Source organism: Netta rufina (assembly GCF_964035555.1).
Source record: "Netta rufina genome assembly, chromosome: 2".
NCBI lineage: Eukaryota > Metazoa > Chordata > Aves > Anseriformes > Anatidae > Netta > Netta rufina.
In genome coordinates, this window is record NC_140124.1 from 57100992 (window position 1) to 57128619 (window position 27628).

At 39.3% G+C, this 27628-nt stretch overlaps 1 protein-coding gene across 1 annotated transcript in view; it reads left to right on the forward strand.

Annotated features, from left to right (window-relative positions):
- Positions 1–27628, forward strand: part of TPK1 (thiamin pyrophosphokinase 1) — a 316605-nt gene that overhangs the window by 152137 nt on the left and 136840 nt on the right. The window contains exon 4 of the mRNA XM_084306926.1: positions 1289–1361. Within this exon, the coding sequence (XP_084163052.1) occupies positions 1289–1361 (73 nt within the window). The remainder of the gene's footprint in view (positions 1–1288; positions 1362–27628) is intronic.

Consider the following 27628-nt stretch of genomic DNA (forward strand, 5'->3'; position numbering starts at 1 on the left):
ACAATTAAAAAAAAAAAAAAAGCAAACAAGTTGAGATAAATATCACAACATTGCATTTTCTATATTATTTGCAGCAATATTACTTTACAAATGATAGTTGGGATTTTAAATCAATTTTATATATATTTTGTACATCCAAGATATGACTTAAAAATCCCTGAGCATTTGGTTTCCGTGTTCTGGAGAGAGGATTTCTAATAAGCGAAGAAAAGAACAGAAGTGGTTGGCATCAGTAATGACTGAAATACAAATCTTTGGAACAAATGTGGGTACCTTGTTGAATCAGTCATCTAATGTATTAGCAATCCTGTGTTCTTTTTAGCACAGGAATAAAAGAAGGAAAGAAAGGAAGAAAATGAACATCATTCATAGTGGATTGGAGCATATCACAGTGGCAAAACAGACTAATCCTACTTTACTTATTCATCAGATTTTTAATGCAGTAAATCACCAGGAGAATAAGAACCGCATTGAATACATTTCCTTGTGACAAGTGATTAGCAAACTTCAAAAACTTTGTATAGGTAGAAAAACGTACCACATTCTCGCATGCTAAATTGAACAAGCTAGTTACAGTACTCTGACAGCCCACAAAAGCTCTTAATGTTTATCGTGTTCTGAAACTGAAGGTGACCAATTTAGGGCCTTTGATTAAAAACAGATTTTTTGCAACAAAAGACCCCTGTATACCATCTTTCAGGGCTCTGCAGTCTCACTTAAGCCATTGTTATTATTTGCCTGTGACTTCAGGCTGCAATATTTGGAATTGCTGCATGAAACCGGATACGCTGCATTGAATTCAACTTGTTCAGTGATTTTTAATAAATAAATAAATAAATAAATAGGAGGAATGAAAGGAAAAAGGGGAGAAGTGCCTCATTTGTGACCTCTCAGCTATTCAGAAGCTATCATTGTCATCTGACAAATGATACCTGCCAAGGCTTATGTACAGCACAAAGATAATCTTTTTCAAATAGTTTGCTGTGTGATATGCTTGAAAGATATTTGAGGGGACAAGTTCTCTTCCTAGAAACATGCAGATACAAGTCTTGCCTTACTGACCTGGGGAGCTGTGTAAACATCTAAAGGATGCGTAGCTCCCTCAGCAAAGAAGGGACAGTTTTTGTTTGCCTGTTACCTTACTTTGTGTCAACTTGCATTTTAACATGCTTTTAACTGTCTCCTGTTCCTTTGAGAGATTAATGCTTGTACCCTTTAGCACTCTTGAGGGGGGAAAAAAAAAAGTAGTAAGTTGGATTAATTTTTCATTTTGTTGCTTACCTTTCAGCTTCTTGCCTGATTACATCAGTGGTGACTTTGATTCCATTCAGCCTGAAGTCAAGGAGTACTACAAGGCCAAGGTAAATTAATATCCCTTTGATGTGTTTGTGTGTTAGACCGTTGTAAAATCCAACCCATTACTGCCTCCATTGGTTATTAGGTGTTTTTACAAGCCCCTTGGCTTCTTTGAGGCTTCAGGTATAAGGCATCTTACGGGCTTAGAAGTGGTGTTCTGCCTGGCACTGTAGCAATGCTTGAAGTCAATATGTGAGCTGCCTGACTGCTGAGTAAGATGTGGTTTCATAGCACCATCTCAAGAAAAAGAAGGTATGTTGCTGGAGATTTTAGTAACAAGAAACGATGATAAAACTTCCTGAAAAATCTGAGACTTTTTGCTCTGTGAGATACAGAACAATGAAGATTAACCTCCCAAGATTCACGTATGGCTAGCACCCAGAAAAACTCCCAAGAACATTTCTCTCTGTGATTTTTGCATGATACAGCTTTACCTTTTTAGCAGGAAGCTGCAGATGGAAACATCTGTCTCTTTCATCACCCACCAAAGTATTGAATTATGTCCTCACTACTTCTGTGCTTCACTAGTGAAGTGCCCTCCTTAATGTGTGTTTGTTTTTTTTTTGACAAATTTCTGTGTCCATTAATTTATTCTTAATGTAGCCAACATATTTCCAGTGAGCAACATAAATGTAGGTTCATATTTCTTAGGTCTTAATGCTCATTGTTGGCTACATTCCTACCATATTTTAAAGTTCTTTTTTTAGCTTATTGTTCTGCATTTGACAGTTCACCCACCTGCCTGTATAGGCTTTTGTGCTGAGCACTGTGCTTTACCCTCATGCCTTGGACAGCAGGTTTCTGCAAATTCAGAGTTTGCCTCAGTGTGTCAGCTTACATTTGCAGCAGGCTGCACTTGGAAGAGCAGTAAGTATTTGATCCTCAGGAGATAGTAGACTTTGAGGTCTGTGATATGTCTACTGGTGATTCAACGTGTGAGGCTCTAATTTGCCTAAAATCTCCCCTGGTGGACTTATGATCAAATAGGAAAAAAATGATTTCACACTGTGAGGGGAGGGCTGTAGGAGTGTGTAGGACTTGATTCCAGTACCCCAGGGAGCACCATATTTTTTCCTATAATCTGCCTCATTTGTTAGAAGGCAAAAGTGTATGATGGCAGTCTACCTTGGGAGACCAGCACAAGAAAAATGTAAAGGAATCCTTGGGCTACAACTTGTGAAGTGAAAATAAAAAAGCTTCAGATGAATGCTGTTCATTGTAGAGTGGAAATTCATGATCTGTGAATAATTTCTGTGAGAAATTGCAAAATGCACTGCTCTGTTTGTCACAGACTGGTACTAAAGCTTATATCAACTGCATGTTGGTGAGTAGGTTAAAGCTACCAAAGAATGCAGGTTAAGGATTGCTCAACAGATAGAGTGAGAGAGAGGGGAGATGAAAGGGATATGAGAGAGGAGAATGCAGTCAGATATTGAAAGGGATAAGCTAAACTGAACTGGTATTACAATTTTTCACAGGGTCTACTTTTCTGGATGTTACATCCCAACTGTCAGCTCCATTGTAGTTGAGTCTTGATGTGCAGTTTGCATTTTGTCTATGAACCATTTTGTCTATGACCTCCAAGATCACCGAGTCCCACTTCTGATCTAACAAGTCCTCCACTGAACCCTATCACTAAGCTCTACATCTAAATGTCTTTTAAAGACCTCCAGGAATGGTGACTCAGCCACTTCCCTGGGCAGCCCATTCCAATGCCTAAGGAAGAACTAGGAATTAGGAAGAACTTTACCTTTTGGTAAAGTTCTTCCTAATATCCAACCTAAACCTCCCCTGGCGCAACTTTAACCCATTCCACCTTGTCCTGTTGCCAGGCACATGGGAGAATAGACCAACCCCCACCTCTCTACAGCCTCCTTTAAGGTACCTAGAGTGATAAGGTCACCCCTGAGCCTCCTCTTTTCCAGACCGAACAATCCCAACTCCCTCAGCCGCTCCTCGTAAGACTTGTTCTCCAGACCCCTCACCAGCGTTGTTGCCTTTCTCTGGACTCACTCAAACACCTTCATATCCTTCTTGTGGTGAGGGGCTCAAATATAACGAAATGTAGAATTAGGAGAGATGGGGAGATGGTTTTGCTTTTGTTTGGTTTTGTTTGTTTGGTTTTGTTTGTTTGTTTTCTTGTAAAGTATCTTGTCCAGTAAAAGCAGGTTTGGTAGTCCAGGCAATTTCCAAAGTTCAGTTGTGTTGGTGACCCAGGAATAGGTGAGGTCTGCTTAAAACTGGCAGTGACAGAACTTTGCATGATTAGCTCAGCATAATGTCATTCATTCCAGAGAAGTACGTCATTATGTGAGTTAGGGTTTCCTTCTGTGTTGTCCTTCCTCCCTTACTGAAGCACTCCCTGACTCACATGCAGATTTCACCAAGAGATGGGGCAAGATGATACCATTAGTTAGTATAACTATGTTGTTTCAAGCATTCTCTTATCAATTGTTCATGACTATGAATGGGAAGATGGGAGAAGTGTTGTAGCAAAGCTTAGACAAATATGATGTGGCAGTTTTCAGTGGTCAACTGGATGAGACTCCACAGAATTCCTGCCTGTCAACCGGCTGATCAGTATTTCCCAGTACAAAATAAAGCCCTCTCTCTTGCTAGCTTTTTGATATTCATGCTCCATGGCTTCAACATTAGAATATTTCTACAGTCTTCCCGTTCCACAGGATTGCTTCCAAATACCCCTTCTCAAATTGAAAGCCAGAACCATTCTTAGCACATAGAATTACCTGAAAGCACATACATTCATCACAAAATATCACTCAGGTTTCATTTGCCCATGTTGTTACCAACAATTTCATGAGCCAGGTGTTTATGAAGTTGAGCATGTTACTTTTGGACAATAAAATATTTTATTTTTCTCTTGAAATGTGTGTCTGGGTAAGCTTCTTCAAGTAGTTAGGTCTTCACCAAATAACAAGAATAATCTATTGGCACTGCTAATGCTTCTGCTCACATTTTCTGCTCCCAGCCACCTTTCCTGTTCCACCAGGTAGCAGGCTGTCCTGCCTGTTCTTGATACACCTGTCTTGAGTTTTCCCTTTCAAATGCACCTGTCTTGAGCTGCTGCCAGACCGGGGTTATTAACAACTTGCACCATAGCTAGAGCATTGGCTTCATCAAAATTCATGCTGTGACATAGATTTTCATCTCTTTGTGCCCCTGTTTTTTTTTGCATATATACCTAGTGTAACTTATATTCAAATGTTACACAAAGGAAAAAGGTGGGAGGTAGGGCACACAGGGAAGGGAAAACTCCTTTGCACAAGTATAACTGAACGATTCATTATGGCCAGCACAAATGAGCTTAGAGAGAAAGGGAGGAGCTCTCACGCTTGGAGCAGTTCATGGAGCATATGCATGGAGTGAATATCAAGGAAAGTGAACCAAGCAGCAAGTACCGAGAGGTATTCACCCTTTGCACTCCCATCTGCCTTTTAGTATGATGTGCAGCGAAAAGTCACACAAACTTTTCTGTCACTAAAGTCTGACTTGAATGCTGTAGATTCAACTGCCAGATGAAGGGCAGGTGGTGCTGAAAGTTCATTTGGTATTTCAATTGCAGTGGTTAAATTTATACCAGGAATTAAAATACTATTTTTTCTCTTTGTTTCTGAAGCTGAAAGTATGTTTCCCTTCATTTTATTGTAAAGATGCTGTATAGTTATGTTGAGTTTTACATACACAAAGGAGTGCCAGTAGCCATTTTTTGTTGCTGTTGTTTGTTTTCGTTTCTGTTTTTGTGTGTGTGTGTTTTTGTTTTTTTTTTTAAACTATGCTTATCGACAGAAATTAATACATCATGACTTCTTCTATCACAGAATCTCCTGAGTTGTAAGGGACCCACAACGATCATTGGGTCCAACTCCTGGCTCAACACAGGATCACCCGAAAAAACAGACCATGTGTCTGAGAGCGCTGTCCAAATGCTTCTTGAACTCCAGCAGGCTCGGTGCTCTGACCACTGCCCTGGGGAGCCTGTCCCAGTGCCCGACCACCCTCTGGGTGCAGACCCTTTCCCTAACCCCCAGACTGACCCTCCCCTGTCCCAGCTCCATGCCGTTCCCTCAGGTCCTGTCGCTGTCCCCAGAGAGCAGAGCTCAGCGCCTGCCCCTCCGCTCCCCTCGTGAGGGAGCTGCAGGCCGCCATGAGGCCTCTCCTCAGCCTGCTCTGCTTGGGGCTGAACAAACCAAGGGACTGCTCTTCATATGTCTTGCTGTCTATCTGGATATAACAAACCAATGTTTAAGAGATGTTACTTTTTCATATTAAAAGTTATAGATGTTAATTATTGAGTTATATTCACTTACAAGTGGTTGTGTCAAAGACAGCCTCACATAGTGCTGTGTAGGAAAGGGGAGTATTAAATTCTGTGTGTGAAACTAATTAGGGTTCTTTAAAGTAGATGTACGTTTCTTTAAGCAGATGTATCACTGTGGTAAAGCAATTACAGATCTGACTCCTCCATCACACCAGCTTCATGCCAGGATGCTGCTCCTAGACTCAGAGGTTTTCTACCTCATTTAAGTGATGAAAGCAAGAGCAGATATTTGGCATTACAGAAAACATGACATACAGATTACCGAAGCCAAAGGGTTTTACTGGAAGTGATATCTTCAAGCCAATTCCTCTGATGTTTTTGGTTGAGCAAGGATTACATGACAGTGTTTCTATTTTCCCTTAAGAAGGATTATCACCATTGTGTCAGGGAACCTCATTTAAATAAAGTCCATAAAATGGATTTATTTGCTTCACGTTTATCTCTGTTAGGTGTGGCATGTCGTAGTTAGTAAAGAGATCTGAAGGCAAAACTGCTGGTTTTTTTTCAGTTATGTTGGAAAGTAATTGTATAATAGACTGTTACAAGTGGGATGTGTAAGTAATGATTTAGGCTCTTCATGCTTTTGGGAAAGAATGTGTCACAGGTTATTCAGCTTTACTTTTTATTCTCTGCAGCCTTTCTTTTGCATCATTAGCTTGTCAAGTGAGTATTAATAGTCTTTTACCCTTTACATTAAAAAATAACTGATTATGTTTCCCATGTTTTAAAGAGTTAAATCATTAAAACCGGGTAAAACCACTCCTCAACTGGAAATGGAATATTGTGTTTAAATTCCTCTTTTTAAATCACAGTGCACTATAAGTGAAGGATGAAAAACAACAATTTAATATTCTGTTTATTCTGTCAATGTTAAAACAGACATAGAGAAGTGTCTTTGTACTTCATGGATAAATATGTGTATTCATATGATCCTGTAATAGATGCATTGGCAGTCTTTTTACAGTCTGAAGTGCATGAGAAATGACACTGCACAAAGCAGAGAGGACGTGGTGATATTTCTGTCGCTGCAGTCTCATCTGCTTTAGCTGGATGTTTCTATTATTGAAACCTTTTAAGCATCACTTTGAAGATAAAACAGCCATTTGTATTGTTATGCCTCAAACAAGACTCAGTTTTTGAAGTTTTTGAGACCAAAGACATTATCTAAAATTATACTAAATCTGTACTGATGCCTAGAAACAGAAGGTTGAATGCAGTGCCCTTTGAAATCCAGATTATGCAGTTTAGTAAGAATCCAGTTCAGCTTTTCTACTAAGCAAACTGTATATGCTTTAGAAGCACATAGACTTCTGTAGATGTTGTAGGCACTGCTTCAGATGTGTAATTAAATGCTGTCAATTTATTTACAATTCTGTTTTTTCCTGTTCTCTTTTCTTTTTAAACCTCATAGAGCTGCTTATTTTTACAGGCTGTTCTGTAGCTGTAGCACTTTTCCTTTCCTTTTTCTATTACGCTTTCAGGGTTAATGGTTATCAGGGTTGTAGAAATGCTTAATAGATATGTTGTGAACATTGCCTTTCTGTTTTATGATGATGCATCTATAATTAGATCAATGAAACGTGTTTGTGTGGCAGTGCTTGTACATCTCTCTAACTTCTACACTGTCTTGCTGAACTGCATGTAGTAGTGTCATATTCCTTGCTTGCTTTCTGAGGCTAAAATTTTTATTAATTTTGGAAAATCATAGTGTTAATTGATCTCAGTTATATGATTTAAATTCAAATGCATAAAAAATAATGATTTTTTCTGTGTCTATTTTAATTTATCTTTTATCCCTGCATTTTAAATGTTTTCTAAAATGAAATTTTAATACAGGATGGAACTTTTAATATTGAGAAATTTGACTCAAAGCATTTTTGTTACATTGAACAGTTTTCTAAGAAATCATGTTTCATTAATCATGATTAATTTGTGAGAGGTTTTATACCTTCAGGAGAAGCTGTAAAAATTGTGCGGGTGGATCTGAAACAGTTCTGTCTTGCTGTTGAATGGGCTATGCCTATCTGACAATCACCACTTCAGCTTTCAAGCAATCCCTGCTTTTATATATCCTGTTGAAGACATCTCTGACATAATTATAAAAAGCGCTGAGTATAAAAACTCCTCATGGAGCTTCTAACATGTTGAGGGTATCCAATGCCACCTGGACTTTATTTCAAGCATCTCCAGTTGTGAACCTTAGTTCTAAGTTGCTGAAAAGCTCTTTTTGACGGTCTGGTCCCATAGGCTTTGCTCTGGTGAGTGAGATTAACAGACTGGTCTAGCAAAATAGGACCTGTCACACACACACACACACGATCTTCTGAATCGTTTTCCACTTTTAGTCGCAGTGCTACAGGCACTGTGGTTTGTGGTGGGGAAGTGTTCTTGCTGCACTCCCCCATCTCCAGATTAACTGTATAGATGCAGCACCCCTGCTAACTGCAGGTATTCCTCATAATGCTGTCCTCTCGCTTCCTGAGGAACCTCATATCCCATCCCACTTCTTATCTCCAACATGCAGTGAAGAAACCAGCGTTTAGAGAGTTTGCACAATGTGGAGTTTTCCCTCTAAAACAGTTCTATGTTACCGTATGGTCAGGAGAAAGGCAGTAGAAAAGCCTCAGTTGGCACATGAGAAAATTACAGTTCCCTTCCATCATAGCCTTGTCACCTGCATGACAGCACTTTCCAAACCACAGGCACAAGCTCTTCCGCAATTTATTTGAGAGTTATTAACTTCTAAGCTTTTAGAAGGAATTAGCTACCTGTCAGCTCACTGAAACACAGCTGCCAGCTAACTCCAACAATGACAAAACACACCTAGCTTACTGAAAAATGAGTGGTCTGTATAGCCAAGTTATATGTTGTATTTATTTTTTCTAATGTTCTTCTGATATTAATTGAAAGAGCCTCAGTGTCTTAATTCAGATACAGGTTCATCAGGTTAAAAAGATTTATAGGGCTGTGATGATCCTATTATTAATAGTTCAGATTGTATATGGGGTTTAGGATTTTGGACTAGACATTTTCTGTATGTCTTTGTCATGTAATTATTCAGCAGAGCTATCATAAAATGGTCTCCTTCTTGAATAATATTTCAGAGGTCTTGTCAAGATCGCATTTTCAAGCGAGTTGTGTGGACGATTTGGGTTATGTGGATTTTTTATTCATGCCAAACGAAAGTAATATCATAATGTTACAGAAATGTCATAAATCTGTAGGAGATGCAGAGCTCAGTGGCACTTCATAAAGGTGAACATGACAGACAGTCACACTAGGTGAGACCAGAGGGTCATTCACCAGCGTCTGGTCTTGGCTGTGCCAGTATGGGATACTTTTGAAAACATATATCTGCACAGTGATGCTGCTTTGATACACTTTTTCACCTTCCAGTAATATATGGCTCAAAGATTTCCTAAGTCAGAGAGGCATCTTAGTAGTTAATAGCTTCATAATGTTTGCCTTCCAAATTACACACTTTTCTTCAAACTGAGAAGACTGAAGGAATCCATAAAAAGTTGTGGCAATGCATTTGCCAGTTTAAGTGTTTATAGACAATGTCACCTAGATTTATTTTTTTTTTTGGTTTTGAGTTTGACTTTTGTTAGTCAAGTTTGATTCTGCTTTTTTTTTTATATATATATATATATTATGGTAAAGAGCAGATGAACATGTTTTATCCACCTTTTTCTCTCCTGTTCTGTTGGTATTTGTGTGATTGTGCTGAGCGTTCCTGTAGGTATGTAGGTGTGTGTGCACAGCTAAACCACTGTGGCATTACATAGACTGGCCGGAAATTTTGTTCAGCCTGTTTTCTGTCCTGCTGAGCTAATACAAGTACAGTTACATGCTGGCAAGTCCTGTTGAAATGGATCTTCTGTAAAGCAAAGGATTTCAGGACTCAATGCTTGCATTGTGCTGTTCGTGCATGCTGGGTAAAAACAAAACCAAGAAAAATCTTTGTTCAATTCTTAATTTCAATTTTTACAATTCCACCAAGATAGCAGTTTACAGAAAATAATACACCTGTTTAAATACAAATGAGATTTGTGAAAGAAACAAATTCAGTGTTACAGTCTTACATTTTTTTAAATAAAGTGTGTTCTTTGTGTTAGCACCTAGTTTTGTATATAAACCCTTTTGGACCTGAATAAACAGTTAAATCCTACTTGTTTTGTAAGGTCAAATTAACACTGCTGAGATTCAGCTATTTAGGAGGTCATGAGAGCCACTGTGTATTTGTAGTAGCACCTGAGTTAGATCTTAATTTATCCAGTATGACTGAGAATGCAGTGTGACCAAATTCTCTCTCTCCCTCTCTCTCTCTTTTTTTTTTTTTTTTTTTTTCTTTTTAAGTGCTACAGAGTTAGCTTGTGTGTCTTTTGCTTCAGAGCTAAATACCAGTTTACAAGTTACAAGTTGTTTTCTTTGTTCTCACAAGTGCTGTAGCTGAAGCTCAAGTGCCTGACAGTAGAATGCATAAGAAAACAATGCATCGTGTAACAAAAATGATGCTGGTGGTATTTTAGTCTTGCATCCAATTTCATTTTCATACCGTGTTGCAGTATGAGATTTATTTCTCCTTCATATTGGCTAAGGCCTGAGAAGGGGAAAGGATAGAACCTATATTGCATTAGACGTTTGAGTTACTTCCAAGAATCTTAAAAACATTAATCAGGTGTTAATCTCTGAAAGAGCTCATTACTCTTATCTGTCAGTCTGTGATGGAGAAAATAAGAGAAAAGATAAAAAACAACCCAAAAAAAGTATTGAATTAGCTTTATTTCCTGTGCATAGGAAAAAAAAAAGAAAAGAAAAAAGAAAAAAAAAGGTGTTTTAAACAATGACAGCTTGATCTGGAGAAGGAAATTGAACAGAGCTATTTTGTTATTAAGCCTCTTCAGACAAAAGAGACAGCTTTAATGTGGTATTAGCAGTTGAGAACTCAGATGATAGGCCTTTTTAGATGTAAGTAGGATTTTAACATCCATTTTTTTCTTTCTAGAGATTTTAAGATTAAATTGTTCCTGGAGTGCAAAGCTCAGTGTCCCATGCCTGTGGACTGCTAATTAGAACAGTTTCCAAAAATGGTGCAGAACCAAGAACCTTGCAGCTCATCAAATGTTGCTGCAAACTCCAAGTTCAGCCCAAATGCTCCGTGGGATTTGTAAGCTTGATTCTGTTGCAGGGGAGCCCATTACCTGGCAAAAGCACAGCAACACATATGTGGTCATTAGCCAAGGAAAGGATTCCCAAAATCCTGGTGCCACAATTCTTAAGCATTTTAAGAAGCTTGGCATCCTCTGCAAATGTTTCTGTTGTGCATCTTGTCAAAGAACAGGTAGCTCTCATTTCAGAAGGTGAGGAGTGAGAGAACATAAAGTCTGTTGCTTATTTTGAAGTAGGAAGGTTTGCTGGTAGGCTGGAGAAAAGGATGAGAAGGATATCTTCTAATGTGATTTTAGGGACCTGTAGCAAGCATTTTGGTGAGTGCATTCCCCTGCTTTAAAAGAGATGCGTAGACTATGCAGAGTCATTCTCCCTAGCCCACAAAATCAAGAGAGAGATTTGCCAAGGTTGCCATAAACCTCTCTTCTTCATCTTTGACACAGCCTTGAACATAAAAGGCACAATAGATTGGGAGACATGGTTCAGGGCTGCTATGTATTTACCATAAATTGCCCTCATGGTGCTTACGCTTCACTTAGTGCAATACAATTACAAAACCTCAAGGATGATAATCCAGACACAAGAAGGTTGTTTCGTCTGTTTGTGTTCACGCAGATAAATGAGTGCTATACAAGCTTCTAAAAGAACAAGACAGATAAAATGATGATTGTTGTTAAGGTAGAGAAGATAAAAGGCTTTTGTTGCTTGTCAGTGAAACAAAGGATTAGCTAAGGCTGCCAAATTTGAACTTGCTTTTCTTCATTAATTAACCATGGAAGTGTAAGGTTATTTTGAGTTTTGACATGGACCAAAGCAGAGGTAGAGTGCAGCAGGAAAGTATATGTGCAGATTTTGGAGCAGTTATTTTTCCTTACTGGATTTTGATTTAGTCAAAAAATTGCAAATTACAACACTTGTTTTTTAAAGCTGCACTGAGAAATGGTTTAGGATGATAAAAGTTGCATTTACATATACCAGGAGGAAATTTTATTTGAAATTGAGGGGAAGAGAGGAATGAAAGAAACAAAGTTCTGATTGTCTTAAATACAAACGGGTGGGGAAAGCTCTGCAAATTGGAATATTTCTCCTACTTATCTTTCTCATCTATTCTTCTCTTATTTTTCTGTCTTGTATTTCCTGAGTCTAATATTCTTCAGCAGCAAGAACCCATTCTTGCTGTTTTTGCAGCCATCACTAAGCATTTGAAGCTCTGGTTTTCTGTTTCAATTCTGCTGTATTCCTTGAGCGTGCTTAGCAGACCCCAGCAAAGAGGGGTTGGATCAAGGTTTGATAAGCTGACTCTGCTGGAAACTTGGCTGAAATCCAGCAAGTCTCAGGACCAGTGTGAGTTAGTCTGTGTTCTGAAGCATTGTCAGATTCCTTCGTTTGAAGAAGCTGTGATAGTCTTTGATTAAAAAATAAATAAAAGTTCTTCAAATCAAATAGATTTAAAGGTATAATTAGAGATGGAAATAGTCCCCTATACGATGAAATGAATTAAGAGAGAATAAGGAAACCTCGGGGGAGAGTAAAATAAGGAATGGAAACTGAGAAAAAGGCAGGGAGTCTTTGAAAAGTTAGGAAAGGGGAAGCACATTGAGAGAGAAATGCAAAGGTAATAGCAGGGGAAAAGAAAGAGAACTGGGTTAAAATAGAAAAAAAACACTGATACATCAGCAAATAAACTATTTCTGCCATCATTTTTTGCAGCCATGAAGTGAATGTGATGAGTATACATGCAAGGAATTATTATTTTTTTTCTAATCTGAATCTAATGTTTTCAGTTTATTAAGAATTATGTTTTTTGTTTGTTTGTTTGTTTGTTTTGTTTTTGTTTTTGTTTACTATTGTTATTGACTTAGATGTCATTTGAAGACAAATTAGAACAGGACCATCTACAATTATTCTCTCCTTGACTTTGATAGGAGTTTTATCAGGTGAAGAATACAAAATGTTTTAGACTTAATCATGTAAGGAGCTTAAAGCCTAAATAACTGCATCGGAAGCTGGAACATAGAATAAATCTGCAGTTATTAAGACTCTTTTGTCCAAATTCTGCAGCAACTGCTGCTGTAATATACAATGTGTCTAAGCAACTATTAATCCAATTGAAACAACTAATTTAGTAAGTATTTACTTTGCACTTAATTGATGATAGTCCTTCAAGTAAGGAATTGGCATTTTACCATAAATTGCTGGTTAACATTACCAGATTTTTATTTAATTGAGAAAAATGTAGCCTTCAAGAGGAGCCTTCTATTGAGAGCTGAAAAGACCTTTCTCCTTTTAAGCTCAGCAGTAGGAGGACACCTTCAGAGAACAGAGCAGAGATTAAACATGGGATATGATTGCTTATTGTGACCCAGTTTCATTTATTTCTAGCATTTGAAAGGCAGAATCTTTTTGACATATCAATGTGCAGATGCTACTTGTAAAAGCCCTCCACTTGTTTTGTTCACCATCTAGTATTTCAACACACACTAAAAAAGAAAGAAGATACTGTACTTCAGTGCCTTAGGTACTTTATATTTTAATTACTGTTGAAGAGGTATTTGTGGGAAGAAGTCAAAACTGGAGACCTGGCTATTAGGGGCATCACAGGGTTTTCAGCAGACTGATAGTTGCACTGGATTCCTATACATTACTGCCCCAGCTAGCACTGCTTTACTTCTAGGACTGGGTTTGCAATATTTGCTTTGGACAGAGGGAAAGGATAGTGCCTTGTAATGGTCTTTGTGTGCATCCACTGTCTACTTACCTGAATCGCGACTCAGAAATACTTCTCTGAGAAATAATAGGTCAGCCTTTGCCTTGACAGGATAGCAGTGCTCACGGCAGGACCATAACTTTTCTGTCTTCAAATCGAGCATGGATGCGTCTCTTGGGACTATTTACTACTACTGTTTCCTGGTGGAAGTTGTAACGGGGACAGTAGTGAGAACGTCTCCTCAGGCACCAGAACATGCTCTCTATCCTTTATTTATCACAGGTTTTAAGAGCCGATAAATGTACTCATCAAGACTTGACATACAAGCAGAAGTGCATTTCTGATCTGGCATCGACAGTTGCTTACGCAGATGGATGTGTCGGCAGGTCTTAAGAGCGATTCAGAAAATCCTCTCTTTGATAAGATTGTGTGCTCGATATCTTGAGCGTATCCAGGACTGGAAGTGGGCCACATGCTGTCAGGAAACCGGGAATCTCACAGTTCAACTCCCATTTTATTCTCCCATTGATCAGTTAAAATGGGAGAGATGATGGAGGGATTCTGAAACTCCTTGAAGTGTTGCTCCGTAGCAAAAGCTCCACTGCTGTTCCAAAAGAGCTCAGCTCCCACTAGGCCTTGAGCAACTGTAATTTGGTCTGAGGGGCAGGATGTTGCAAGTTTTGTGGTTTTTTGTTTGTTTGTTTGTTTTACAGTCAATTTTCATATGCTACAGCATCTGTGATAAAATATGTTTGGCTTGATCTTGGAAAAGGGATTGAAGAAATTTTCAAATGTTTTTTTTTTTTTTTTTTTTTTTTTCATTTTTTTGAGTGTTTGGACAAGCCCCTTCCTCCTGACTCCAGGCAGTTTTGGATTGAAGGATGTATCCTGCCTTTAATTGCCAACTTTAGACTGCTCTACGTGCTTCAGTCCTTGTGCCAACCTCCGTGTACTGCCCTGGTTGCAACTTGCACCCCCAGGCAGATGAGTGGAGACCAGCTGCCACAGAGCTGTTCCCACTGTCCAGGGAGAGGCTGGAGTTAGAAACAGTCAGCCAAGGGAGATAGCTCTCTCCTCCAATTTTACCATTTCTATGTATTTTTCTGTCATCTAAATCTATTTCTGCTCCATAAAGGAAATAGCTGGCTGTGGCATGATTCACTCTCTTTCTCCTTTTCTCCCCTTCTGCAGAAGAGCATCCTTCTAACTCTGAGAGCCACTCAGTGAGAGGCTTTGGAAAATTTCAGAGGTTCAGTATCTTAAGTAGGTAAGAGTCAAAGCTGTGCCTTAGATGTAAAAGAAGCTCCCTTCTTCTCTGGGAAGTCTTTTTGAACACTTGTAAGTCGGAAACAACTGATTTGTTCTGGTTGACTGAAGGCTGTGAATACAGCTTTGGTGGTAGTCCTTGGCACCAGGCTTGCAAAAAGTGTCCAAAGAATGTGTGATGCCATGCAGCAAATTTATAGGAGGCATGGCCAGCCTATGGCCTGGTGAGAAGTCCCATCTCCTTCCAAGTCGATGGTGGTTCTGTTGTTGATGGCAACAGAGTGGTTAGGCTGGGTCCTGAGCAAGGTAACTGTAGAGAGACGTAAAAAAGCTATGATAATAGCTTGGTTTATCTCTTACAGTTAATAAAGAAAAGAAACTGATGAATTTGCAAAGTTTTCAACTCGGTTAAGACAGCGGCAATGGTAAAGCTTTCAAAATTTTGAACAGGAACATCCTATCAGAAGGTACAGAGATTACAAGACATTGAGAGTTAAAGTAGGTGATTCTCCTGTGATCATGTCCTCCTGTACAAAATACAGGACAGCTCTGTGTAACACTTTTTTGTAAATGCAGACCTGAAGCTCAAGTAGATGCATAGGTAGAGAAATGAAGTGATATGAGAAAGGGAATAATTGCATTTGACGTTTTTGACAGGTTCTTCTTGAACTTGGTTTTATAAAGTGTGAAAAATGTAGGCAGGGGTTGACAGCTTATAGATGCTGTGGAATAGCTCAGAACTCCCTGTGGCAGGAGGAAAATGGTGGAGCAGGGAAGAGGCCAATGTAAAATGAGTGGTTAGATTAGGGAAGGAAATAGTATAAAAAGTTTAAGGTTCCTTACAGAGCACTATTTATCTCTTTATGTGATGTACGTTTTTGTGGCAACTCAAGATACTTTGAAGAGTTTGGGTAAATCTGATCTGTTGTGATAAAAACCGAAAAAAAAGTGTAAAGATAAACATCACATACTTAATGATCTTACTGATGTTTACAGTGGCTTTCACTTTGTTAAATTCACTTTCAAAGAAGCTGCACAGAAGGAAATGTAAGCAACAATAGCTTCCTATTCTGTTTATCCATAAGTAGATCCTTAATTTCTTCCTGTAGCAAACCATCCCAGGCCTCCCTACTTCCAAACGATTCACTTGTCTGAAATGACAGCACCTGAGTCTTTCTTACCATCAGTTTTGCATGACTTATGAACAAAGTAGGAGCATTACAGTTGGACCCAAAATCTGAATTAAAATATGACAAGAGATCCAGGCTTTGAAATGGCATTCATGAAATAGTGAGTTGTGCCATCACAGAACAGTACGCAGACACACTTCCTAAATGGCCACCTGTCCTTGAAAGTTATATTATTCTTGGGGCTATGCTGTCTCAGTAATTCCAACCCCAAATTACATGCCTGAATGCAGGGTACACGTCTTTGGTCTTTGTTGATTCAGTGAAAGGGTGTTTAGGACACGGTTACCTTGGGTGGCAGGCAACAAGTGTGAGGACACAGGAGATCCCTTCCACTCACTCTGTGGACAGATAACATAGTTTTTGAAGTCTGCTTGTCAGTCTATTCTGGGAGTATCGGTTTTGGAAACATATAATGTCCTATACATACTTTTCAGCACCTATGTATTTAGCAGCTACCATTTGTATTGCTAGCACAAATATCTACATGTGCTATTATAGCACAAATATATATATATGTGTTTATATGTGTACATATATATACATATTTATATTTATATATGTATGTGTTTGAAAGATACAAATACAGTATTTGTATTTTACTAAATTTATATATTTCTTTTGAAAAGTAAGCCTAAAGTAAGGCTAATTAAAATGAAAATTGTAACGCTTGTTGCCAAATTCCTCAATTCTGTTTGAAATCATTCAAACTAAAGATTTTTAAAATATTAGCTACTGAAAGTTTAAGGGAACAGACATATCTATCCATATCACTGGCTGAACTTGAAGCTGGAGTAAGATAAAGAAGCTTTTGATAGGGGTCTGTACTGTACAGCTAAAGATTTCTTCTATTATTATTTTATTATAGTCATTTGACTTCAGTTCAATGCCTATGTTTGAAAAAAAGTAGAATGGTTTATTTTCTCCTTCAGTGTATGAATAAAAATGAGGTATGAGATGATGAGAAGTACTATTCATAAAGTGCAGAAGGGCTTGGTGATGAGAAACGATCAATATTATCTCTAGCTACTGAGTTCAACCACATGCGTCCAGTAAATCAGTTCATTTTTAAATGCAAAATGTGGTTAGATAAGCTTATCTGTGTCTCCATAGCATTTAAGATTGCCTTATTTAGTAAAGGATAAAGACACAACTGGGGGTTAGAGTGTGGAACGGAGGGAAGAAGTACAATTTAATGTGGATTGGAGCTGTAGTTGGACAATGTATGTAATCCAGCTAGAAAATTGGATAAGGTCAGCGAGGAGTAACTGAAATGCTTTGTTCACTAATGCACAAGAACCTTGACAGCGAAACAGAAGAACTAAAACAATTTTCATTGGTATGCAAATAGATTTTCACTGCTTTACCAGAAATATCGTGAATTGGCAGGCAAATATGGTGTAGAAATATTACAAGGCATGCACTGATCGGGAATAGTAGAAATAAAAAGTAAAGGTTAATGTAAAATAACTTTATTTATAATAAAGTTATGAACAAAACCAGCTGATCTGGGTTCACATTTATGGTCATGAGGGGAGAAAATAGTATTTTTTTAATAGTACTAAATAGTAAAATCCTGGTATACCTGAATGGTAGATGGCAGATACTTTTTCAGCACGTGTCACTAAGAGACAAGAAGTATTGGTAATTTTAGTGTAGTTTTGGTAGACAGTAAAACATTTTCTGGTAGATTTGGAGTCCAAAAATAACATTGGGTAGAACAATGGGAAGTTGAATTGTGAGCTGTGGAGATGAGCAGAAAGTCTGTGAGGTTTGTGCTCTAGTTTGTCTTTTTTTTTTATATTATTTTTTTTTTAATTTTTTTTTTAAATCTTATATAATTGTATTTCAAAATGGGAAAGCCTCAAAAAATTGAGAACAGGCCATCTGCATAGGAGCTTATGCGCTAAATGATAAGAAGGCAGATTTCCACCCCCTTAATCTGAAAGAACTTCTGCCTGGTAGTGGTTCATAAACAAAAGCTGAAAAACAAGAAAGACTTCAAGTACAACCATGTGAACGCACAAAGGAAATTAAGAGCAAGTGTGAAGTATGCAAGAGGAGGAGGACCAGCCGAGGAAAGAGGAACTGATCAGCAAAAACACTGCTTAGAAGGTCAAAAACTCCAAATTCCAGACTTTCTTACTGAGAAAGAAACTTTTAGAAGATAATTTTTTGTTTTCATTTTTGGATCATCAGTTTAGATGCTTTTGTGACCTTTCTGAAGCCAGCTTGAGTCTAAAAGACAGAATCCAGGCACCCAGTTTACCAGTTGCAATTCTAATCATTAAATATAAACAGTGCAGGGGATTCTATTTTGTTTCTTGGGTGTTTTTTTAAACCCCTCTAATATAAAACAGTAAATATTTTTTGCTGTAGAAGCAAAAACAGGTTTTACAATCATTGAGCTAGTATTCATCCACATGTTTTTAATAGCTCATTTAATATGACCTGATATGATTTGCATCTGTTATAGAGGGAGCATGTTTTTCATCTTAATGACTTTATTGGATAATTTGACAATTGATAAATTAAATCTTGTTATGTATGATGAGAATAGACAATTTGAATGTTGATACCAACATTCCTTTTTTGACACTGGAAAATCAAGTTCAGTGTGGCTACAGATATCGTTCTGGGATTTTTTCACCAGAATTTGATAGAGCACTTGGTGTTGATTTCTAGATAAGGTAGTAAGATGATAATTAAAACCTAGAAAAAATAGAGCACAAGCATATCTCCTAAATGTTTATTTCAACTTAGATCTTATTTATGGATTAATATCCTTGGAATTTGAAATTTGGCCTGTGAAAAGTCTGAGACAGGGAAAAAAATAAATCCACTGTGATTCAGGTGGTAACAGTTAGAGACCTGCTACTCCACCTGGACAGTCACAAGTCCATGGGGCCAGAAGGGATCCACCTGAGGGTGCTGAGGGACTTAGTGGATGTGATTGGCAAGCTGCTTTCCATCATCTATCAGTGGTCATGGTCACCTGGAGAGGTTGTGGAGGACTGGAGACTTGCTAATGTGACACCCATCTGTAAGAAGGGTCATAAGGAGGGTCCGGGGAACTACCAGCCTGTCAGCCTGACCCTGGTGCCAGGAAAGGTGATGGAACAGGTCATTTTGAATGCAATCACACAGCATATGCAGAACAACACAGGGATCAGGCCCAGCCAGCATGGGTTCATGAAAGTCAAGTCCTGCCTGACCAATGTCATCTTCTTCTATGACCAGGTAGATGAGGGAAAGGCTGTTGATGTAGTCTACCTAGACTTCAGCAAGGCTTTTGACAGCCTCCCACAATCTTCTCCTGGAGAAGCTGGAAGCCCATGGTTTGGACAGGAACATGCTTTGCTGGGTTAAAAGCTGGCTGGACAGCCAGGCCCAGAGAGTGGTGGTGAACAGAGTGAAATCCAGCTGGCAACCGGTCATGATGGTGTTCCCCTGGGGTCAGTGTTGGGGCCCATCCTCTTTAATATCTTTATTGATTACTTGGATGAGGGAATTGAGTGCACCCTTGGCAAGTCTGTAACTGATGCCAAGTTGGGGGGAAATGCTGATCTGCATGAGGATAGGAAGGCCCTGCAGAGGGACCTGGACAGGTTGAATTGAAGGGTAGAGGCCAATGGGATGAGGTTCAACATAGCTAAGTGCTGGGTCCTGCTCTTTGGCCAAAACAACCCCATGCAATGCTACAGGCCTGGGGCAGAGTGTCTCAAAAGCTGTGCAGAGGAAAATGATCTGAGGGTGTTGGTTAATGCTCACCTGAACACAAGCTGGCAGTGTGCCCAGGTGGCCAAGAAGGTCAGTGTCATCCTGGTTTGTATCAGGAATAGTGTAGCCAGCAGGACCAGGGGGGGTGATCATCCCTGTGTACTCAACTCTGGTGAGGCTGCACCTTGAGTATTGTGTTCAGCTTTGGGACCCTTGCTACAAGAAGGACATTGAGGCCCTGGCGTGTGTCCAGAGAAGGGCTGTGAAGATGGTAAAGAGCCTGGAGCACAAGCCCTGTGAGGAGGGGCTAAGGGAACTGGGGTTGTTCAGTCTGGAGAAGAGGAGGCTCGGGAGAGACCTTATTGCTCTCTACAGCTACCTGAAAGGAAGGCGTGGGGAGCTGGGGGTCATCGTCTTCTCACAGGTAACTAGTGATAGGACAAGAGGAAATAGCCTCAAGCTGCACTAGGGAAGGTTCAGGTTGGAAATGAGGAGACATTTATTCTCAGAAGTAGTCAGGCATTGAAACAGGTTGCCCAGGGAGGTGGTGGAGTCACCGTCCGTCCGTGGGGGTGTTCAAGGAAAAGTTGGGTGTGGTGCTTAAGGATGAGGTTTAGTGGGTGATATTGGTGGTAGGGGGATGGCTGGAACAGATGATCTTAATGGTTCTTACTTATTCTTACTTATTGTTAATGATTCTTAATTATTCTATGAATTTATTTTTTTAAACTATCAGAGTATTTTTTTGTTAATTAACTTGCATTTTTGTAACAATGTGCATGGTGAGGTGTAATACTGGATTTTTTTTTATGGAAAATAGAAATCTTCATTCCTGCAGAGTTGAAATCCAATATTCGCTTAACTAAATTTACTAATTCAGATAAGTGACTATTACAGTGAAACATATGCATGTGGATTTATCATACAGACAGTCCAAGAACTACTACTGTCTTTCCTTTTCATTGCTGAGTTAAGAAAACCGCTAAAAAACACTGTTTCCTGAGTCCATCAGACCTAATTGGTCTGAGCTGAATTTAGGTTGGATTTCAAAAGCTCTTCTTAGATTTTTCACAGGTTGGCCACATTCGCCTCAGTTCACAGGCCAAGCACTTTTACCTGTCTATATGCGTATAATTATCAGATATGCCAGCCTGGCTGGATGTGTAGGCTGGCCACATGTTCACACAATGTATGCTGAATATATTTTCCCTTAAATCGGATATATTCAAGTATGTACGTGTGCATACTTGAAACTTCAGACCTTTGGAACTTCAAACCTTTGTGCTTTTGAACTGCAAAAAGTGCAAACAGAATTCTCAAATGAAATCTCCAGTTTGACCTCCATACAAACCTGTCACCATGTTTCATGCAGATTTTAAGTAAGAAATTCAGCAAATCCATCATGTAGGGCAGTCTACAGATCCATTATTCTGAGTAGTCTTTGTGTGTATCCTGAAGGCATTGTACTTGAAATGTAGTGAAGTGGAGATGCATCTTTGCTGTAGACAGATGCAGATTTTTATCTGCCTCTTCTTGCGTCCTTCTGTGCCAAACAGCTTCCACACTAAATGTCCAGTTTGTGGTTATGGAGTGGGTTACAAGCCTGTCGTTGTGATTGATATTTTATTGCTATTTATTATTTATTTTTCTCTTTTGCCAGCTACTGTTGAAATAAAAATAAAATAAACAGGGAATGCATTTCCTTCACCTAAGACAGGAGGTGGTACGTGAGTGTAGGGTTTTAGCGAGGATCAGAGATAAAATTAAATAAGTCTTTATTTATTTTATTTTTCATTTTAATTTTTGCCCAGTCAGATAGAACACCTCTTTCCTGTGGTGGCTCCAGAAATAATTGTCTGATGTCTCTGGTTTCTGATTGTACTGCAGACTGTCAGGCTTACTTCTCCCAGCTAAAGTCATGAAAATTGTATGGTCCTTGTGTACAGCAATGTAAAGCCCCCAGTCCACAGCTGGTCTGAGGAATTCATGTGGGTCTAAGGACAGTTAGCTATTTAAACTGAAAATCACTTGATATTCGTACCATTAAATATGAGTAGATGTTGGCTATAGGTTCCAGTGTGTGTGCTCTTTCCTGCCTGCATTCAGTAACAGCTCCTTCCTCAACTGAATGTGGTGAGTTTCCCTAATAAAATGATTCTAGATTATTTCACAGGTGGATTTCCCCCATCCTGGCAGCATTCCTTGCATTTTCTCCCTTTTTGTCTTCTTCCCAGGCTCCCCTTTTAGCAGAGGCTTTGGTCTCAGCTTTGAGACCAAGCTGATTAGATGTCCCCTGGAATGTCCTTGTTCTGACAGACCTGAGTGCGTCTACAGCATGACCAGCAGTGCTCCCTGGTCTGAGAACTTGATGCAAAGGTGCCTGCAGCAGCTCTGCACGGAGCTGGAGTGGAGGCAGCAATGCGTGTGTGCCTGGGCTGGAGTCATGGTGTGCTGATGGGTTGTAGACATGGAGTCATCAATACAGGAAAGCCCTGACAGTCCTTTGAGAAATATACAGCATGTTTTGAATTCAAAGTACTTCCAGAGCATTTCCATGCCCTTGACAATGGGTTACTGTGTGAAATTATAATATAATGTAATCATTCCACTAGTTGTCTTTATCATTCTCTGGTATACAAAGTAATAAAGTCTTCTGTGATTAACTTTTCAGCCAAAAAAGCCATCTCTGTAAGCATACTACTGAGCAAGAAAAGCTGCTGTTGTAGCAATCAAACTGACAGTATTTATTCTCCCTAGAGAATAGAGAAGCTTTGTTAATAGCTTACTGAAAAGCAGGTAACTTGATTTAATCCTGCTAGCACTATTTTGCATCTCTGTACAGAGGGATGGCTCAAGATAAATCAGTAACAGAGGAAGGGATGATGTCAGTTTAGGGACAAAGTGCAGTTACAGGAGATGGGATAATACGGATTATCCCTAGCAAGTTCAGTTTGTCAGGGATGCTTTGTGAAGAACCTTTGTACAACGTTGCTAGGCCAATTTATTAACTTGCTGATCCATGCCCAAGTATTTCTGAATACTTTGCTTCTCTTGTCCCTTTTGGTTTGATTTCATTGCACATCCCTGCACTTAATCTAGAAATGACTGATGTTATTGTTATTTATCATTTGTAGCACCACCATACTAGGGAACCCCATATGTTTACATTATTTTCTTCTCTGCATCTCATCTCATCTCATCCCTCGTTCTGGTTTGAAAAGATTGACCAGAGGGCCTGGCTCCTTGCTCAGGTGAAGGCTCTGTTACCCCAAATCAAGGTGCCTTGTCAGAGGTATTCAGACAGTGGCCAGGGACTCTCGCTTTCCCTGTATTGTTTCTCAGGTCATGGGCTCAGACCATTCAGTGCTACTTGAAAGTTAGCTCATGAACTCATTTCTTTCACAGTCACTAGGAAAATTAGAGTAAAGGAGGTCCTCAGGGGTTACGTAGACTGTATCTTTATGCCTGTCAGTTCTTTTTTTTCTTTGCTTCCCCTGTACCATGATTAACAAATTCAGCACTGTGCTCATCTGGCTCAGTCGACTCCATCTGATTGTTTCTCCTGATAATGCAAGGTCTCTGAGGGTGGAGACATCTTCCAAATATTAAAAACCTGTGTTAGCTTCAGGGCTGACCTCTGAAATGGATGAGTGTCTCTCCTGCTGTTGGTGGCAGAGGAACACCTTACCCTGGCTGCTCCTTGGGCTATGTAGGGCCAGAGCAAGAATTTGGAAGGGGTGCTGGAGGGACCACATTCAGCTGCAGGTTAGGGCAGAGCATGGCTTTCACTGCAGCAATGGTCTGCTGTATTTTGGGGTGTGGCTGCCTTATAAAGGGGCTGGCCTTTGCACCAACTTGGGTATGGGGCTAAGTTGCTGAAACAATGGATCCTATCCAAAGTAGCTTTTTGAGCAAAAGGTTTGTGCAGAATCTAATTTAAGGTGAATGGGAATGGATCACTATTGAATAGGGAAAGGCCACTGTTGAGAGCATAGGGAAGAAGTACATGGGTTGTTACTTTCCTCGTGATTTATGTTTTAAACTGTCTTTATTTCTGCTTCTGAGATAGAAATCTGTGACAGTGGTTACTGAGTTGAAATGTGGGAAATGTAATATTTGGAATGGAAGAGGGAAAAGTGAGACCTGGGTGGTGCAGCAGGAATATCCTCTCAGATGATTAATTTCTGTTTGAGTTACGGGAGGTTTTCATAGTGTTAGGGGAATTCAATATTGAGTAGCTATTAGATGCATTGCTTTTAGTGGAAAAAATATTTGGATGAGAGGCGGGCACCACATCTGCCTTCTCAGAGACAGGCTGTTCACAACCATGATTGGCATTGGATGAATGGGATATGTAAAAACAAGTATCAGGGGGCAGTAATTCATTTATTTACTCAAAACATGAGATACCATGGAAAATGAAATGGAAGATGAATGTGCAGTGACATAAATCTCAATAAGAAATCCAGCCTTAGTGTTTGAGACTCTATTTCTGCCTTCACACTTTCACAGGTATGTCCTCCAGTTTGCCAACCCTAGGGCAGTCTACGCAGCAGTGTCTTGTAGCATATGTTTCTGTTTTCTGCTTATTGCCTACCAATTTTTTTTTCTGTATACTTCATTTCTCATTTTGCCTACAGGGATCCCTCGAAACATAGTTGTTGGGCCTGCAAATCCAAGAAGGTCTTTCAAGGGGTGCAGAGTTGTCCTGTTCCCCAGATTGGAAACTGCAATCTGCACCAGAATTGATGCAACAGCAGTGACAGGACCATGACTAGAATTACTGCAGCCCCTTGGCGCTGGTCTGTAGATAAAGCAACTGTGCCTGGTCATTTCAAGAAAATAATCCATTTTCCTGAAGGAAAGGGAAATCTTGCTTTTGGCTATTCCAGGTCAGCAGGAAGGGCAAGTTTGGTTCAGTGTTGCATCATGAAAAGAATAAATGTTGTTTGAGTTTCTGTTTGCAGATGCTGATGATGGAAAGTGAAAATGATATTATACAACCTAAGCTGTATAGATTTCAAAACTTGTTACAGATTACTTGCAATCAAGTGAAAATGGGGCTTGAAGTTGAACGTTACATGATGCAAGTGAAAGAAAACCCTTGTCCCTGTTTCTCACCTAAATTTAATATTTGCAGAAACACTTCTTTTTCTGGAGCACCTCTCCTGTGAGAACAGGCTGAGGGAATTGTGGTTGTTCAGCCTGGAGAAGAGAAGGCTCCAGGGAGGCATTAGAGCGGCCTGCCAGTTCCTAAAAGGGGGCCTACAGGAAGGCTGGGGAGGGACTCTTTGTCAGGGACTGTAGTGATAGGACAGGGATTAATGGATTTAAACTAAAAGAGAGGAGATTAAGATTAGCTATTTGGAATAAATTCTTCATTCAGAGTGTGGTGAGGCACTGGCACAGGTTGCCTGGAGAAGCTGTGGATGCCCCATCCCTGGAGGTGTTAAAGGCCAGGCTGGATGGGGCTTTGGGCAACCTGGTCTGGTGGGAGGTGTCCCTGCCCATGGCAGGGGGTTGGAACAGGGTGGTCTTTAAGGTCCCTTCCAACCCAAGCCGTCCAGTGATTCCCTGTGTGTGATTCTGTGTACAAAAGAAGTTTGGGGAATGGCAGCCCTATGCAACAACATCAAACATCCTAATGTTGACTAATAACAGCAATCTGTCATAAAAACATATCAAAATAATTGGCTGTGCTTCACTGATAATGTTGATCAGACTGCATGGCAGTACCTTCTGCCACCAAAATGATTTACAGTAAGCATGCAGATGTTATTTACGATGACCTACTAATTCTTCTAGAATGAGGGACTGTATTTCTTCTTGCACATGATAATCTTAGCTCTTTTTAAAATGAGCTCTGTTCACTCAGCCAAATTATTTGGGAAAAATAAGTAGTTAATTAAAATGTCTGGTGCTATAACACTGTATGAAGTTTAATATTAGCAAAATTTTGGCTGAGCTTGCCAAAAGTGAAGGAAATTGCTCTTACTGCCAGAAAAGGTGTTATATGGTATTTTGCAAAAAGTACTGAACACAAAGTTCTTTACTTTATAGTGTATTCTTACTGAAGTCTGCATTAGTTATTTCCTACTTACATTCTGACAATCTAGCAAAATCTTTTACATGCTTTATAACAATTTGAATGAAGTGATCAGAGTGGCTTTAGGTTTGTTTGTTTGTTTCAGTTAATCCATTTAAAACGATGTATTTTACATTCCACTGCCCTGCATTCAGGTACCAATTTTAGTAGTTAGCCGTCACATTCAAAAAACTATATAGCTGAAAGCTGCAGCTTCGCATTTCATTTGCATTATGTGCACAGAAAAGCTGGAAACAGTGTGTGGGGAATATAAGTACTGACTTGACATAAAATAGTTGGAAGTGCAACCATGGTTCTTTAAGTTTGCATGAAGAAAATTAAGTAACTGTCTTCTTTTACTTAGTAGTAATATAATTTTATTGGAAAAAAAAAAAAAAAGCTTTTGCTTTAAATCTGCTCTAAAAAATATTTCCACTGTGGATCTCCAATGTGATTCATTCAAATGAAAAAAGAAGCAAGTTGCGTACTTCCTCTGTGGTATTTTTATTTTTACTTGATGCAGCATGTAATTCTAGAGTGCTTAGTTTTTGAATTTCCGAAGGAAGCAAAAGTTTCTGTGATGGCTAAAATGAGGATGCAGAATAGATTGATACCTTTTTATACAAACTTATTTTTTTGTATAAGTCAAGGTGAAGAAAGTATGCATTTTAAGAATTTTAATATAGGAGAAGCAAAAGTGTTGCATGGTGATGGGACTGAGAGAGAGGCCAAAACCAAAGCCTAACACCCACAGAAAACAGGAGCCACTGAGTGCCTCGACATGACTATGTAGCTGCGTGCTGATGGCTTGCCCAGATCATACAAGATTCCCATGGCAGCACCAGTGACTGAATCCTTATTTGATGAACCTTGTCTCAGTGCCTTGATCACAAGACAATTGCTTTCCAAACCATTTGGATGGGAGTTATAATACTGAAGACTGGAGAAGAGATGACTAATTCACAATGAATAGTGAAAGTAGGGCGTTACCTCCAGATGCCATGGGTGGACAACTCATAATTAGGCAGACGTGGAATGAAAGGCCTTGGGGGAGATTTTGTTTAAGAGAAAACTATTAAGTGTCTGAATGTACTGGAATGTGTTGGCATTTAGGGTACGAGTTGCAGCTTAAAAAGCAAAGCCTCTCATCACAAGTAATTTTCGTGGTCAAATTCAGGCACAGGACTGCAGTCCCATTATGTAAGTAAAAGCACAATGGGTTTGTGCAAAAAAATGAGCAGCTGTAATGCCTTCTGTCAGCAGAGGAAGGCTGCTTTCTGTGTAATGCTTGCGTATTGACTTTCCTTTTGTGTTTTCTTTGGCTGGATGCTAGGGACTTTGAAACAGGAATTTAAAGATAGATTGGGAAAGAGTTAGAGAGATACTGGCATTGACAGGGACTGGGGATATATTGCTATATAACGCCGACATGCAAGGGGGGATTTGTCTGAATAAGAGTCCATTTCATAAATATCAGGAGAAACATCGGTCTGTTTCTGTTTCAGTGTGGTACATTTTTCTGACGGAAAGAAGTAAAATCTCTGAGTCTTGAAGAATATTTTTATAAAAGTGGACACAACACTTGAGAGGATACTATAGAAAACTTTCTCTCTAGAAAGATGGACAGGATTACTGAAAACGTTTGTTCAATCTCCATATTTTATGATGTTAGTACATTAATCACCTTCAGAATATCCAGCCCTGGAAAACATTAAGAAAGTGTGTTCTTTCCTAGTGACCTCAAACCTTCAGAAATGTCTGATAAACCTTTAACAGGATGGATTAAAGGGCAGTCA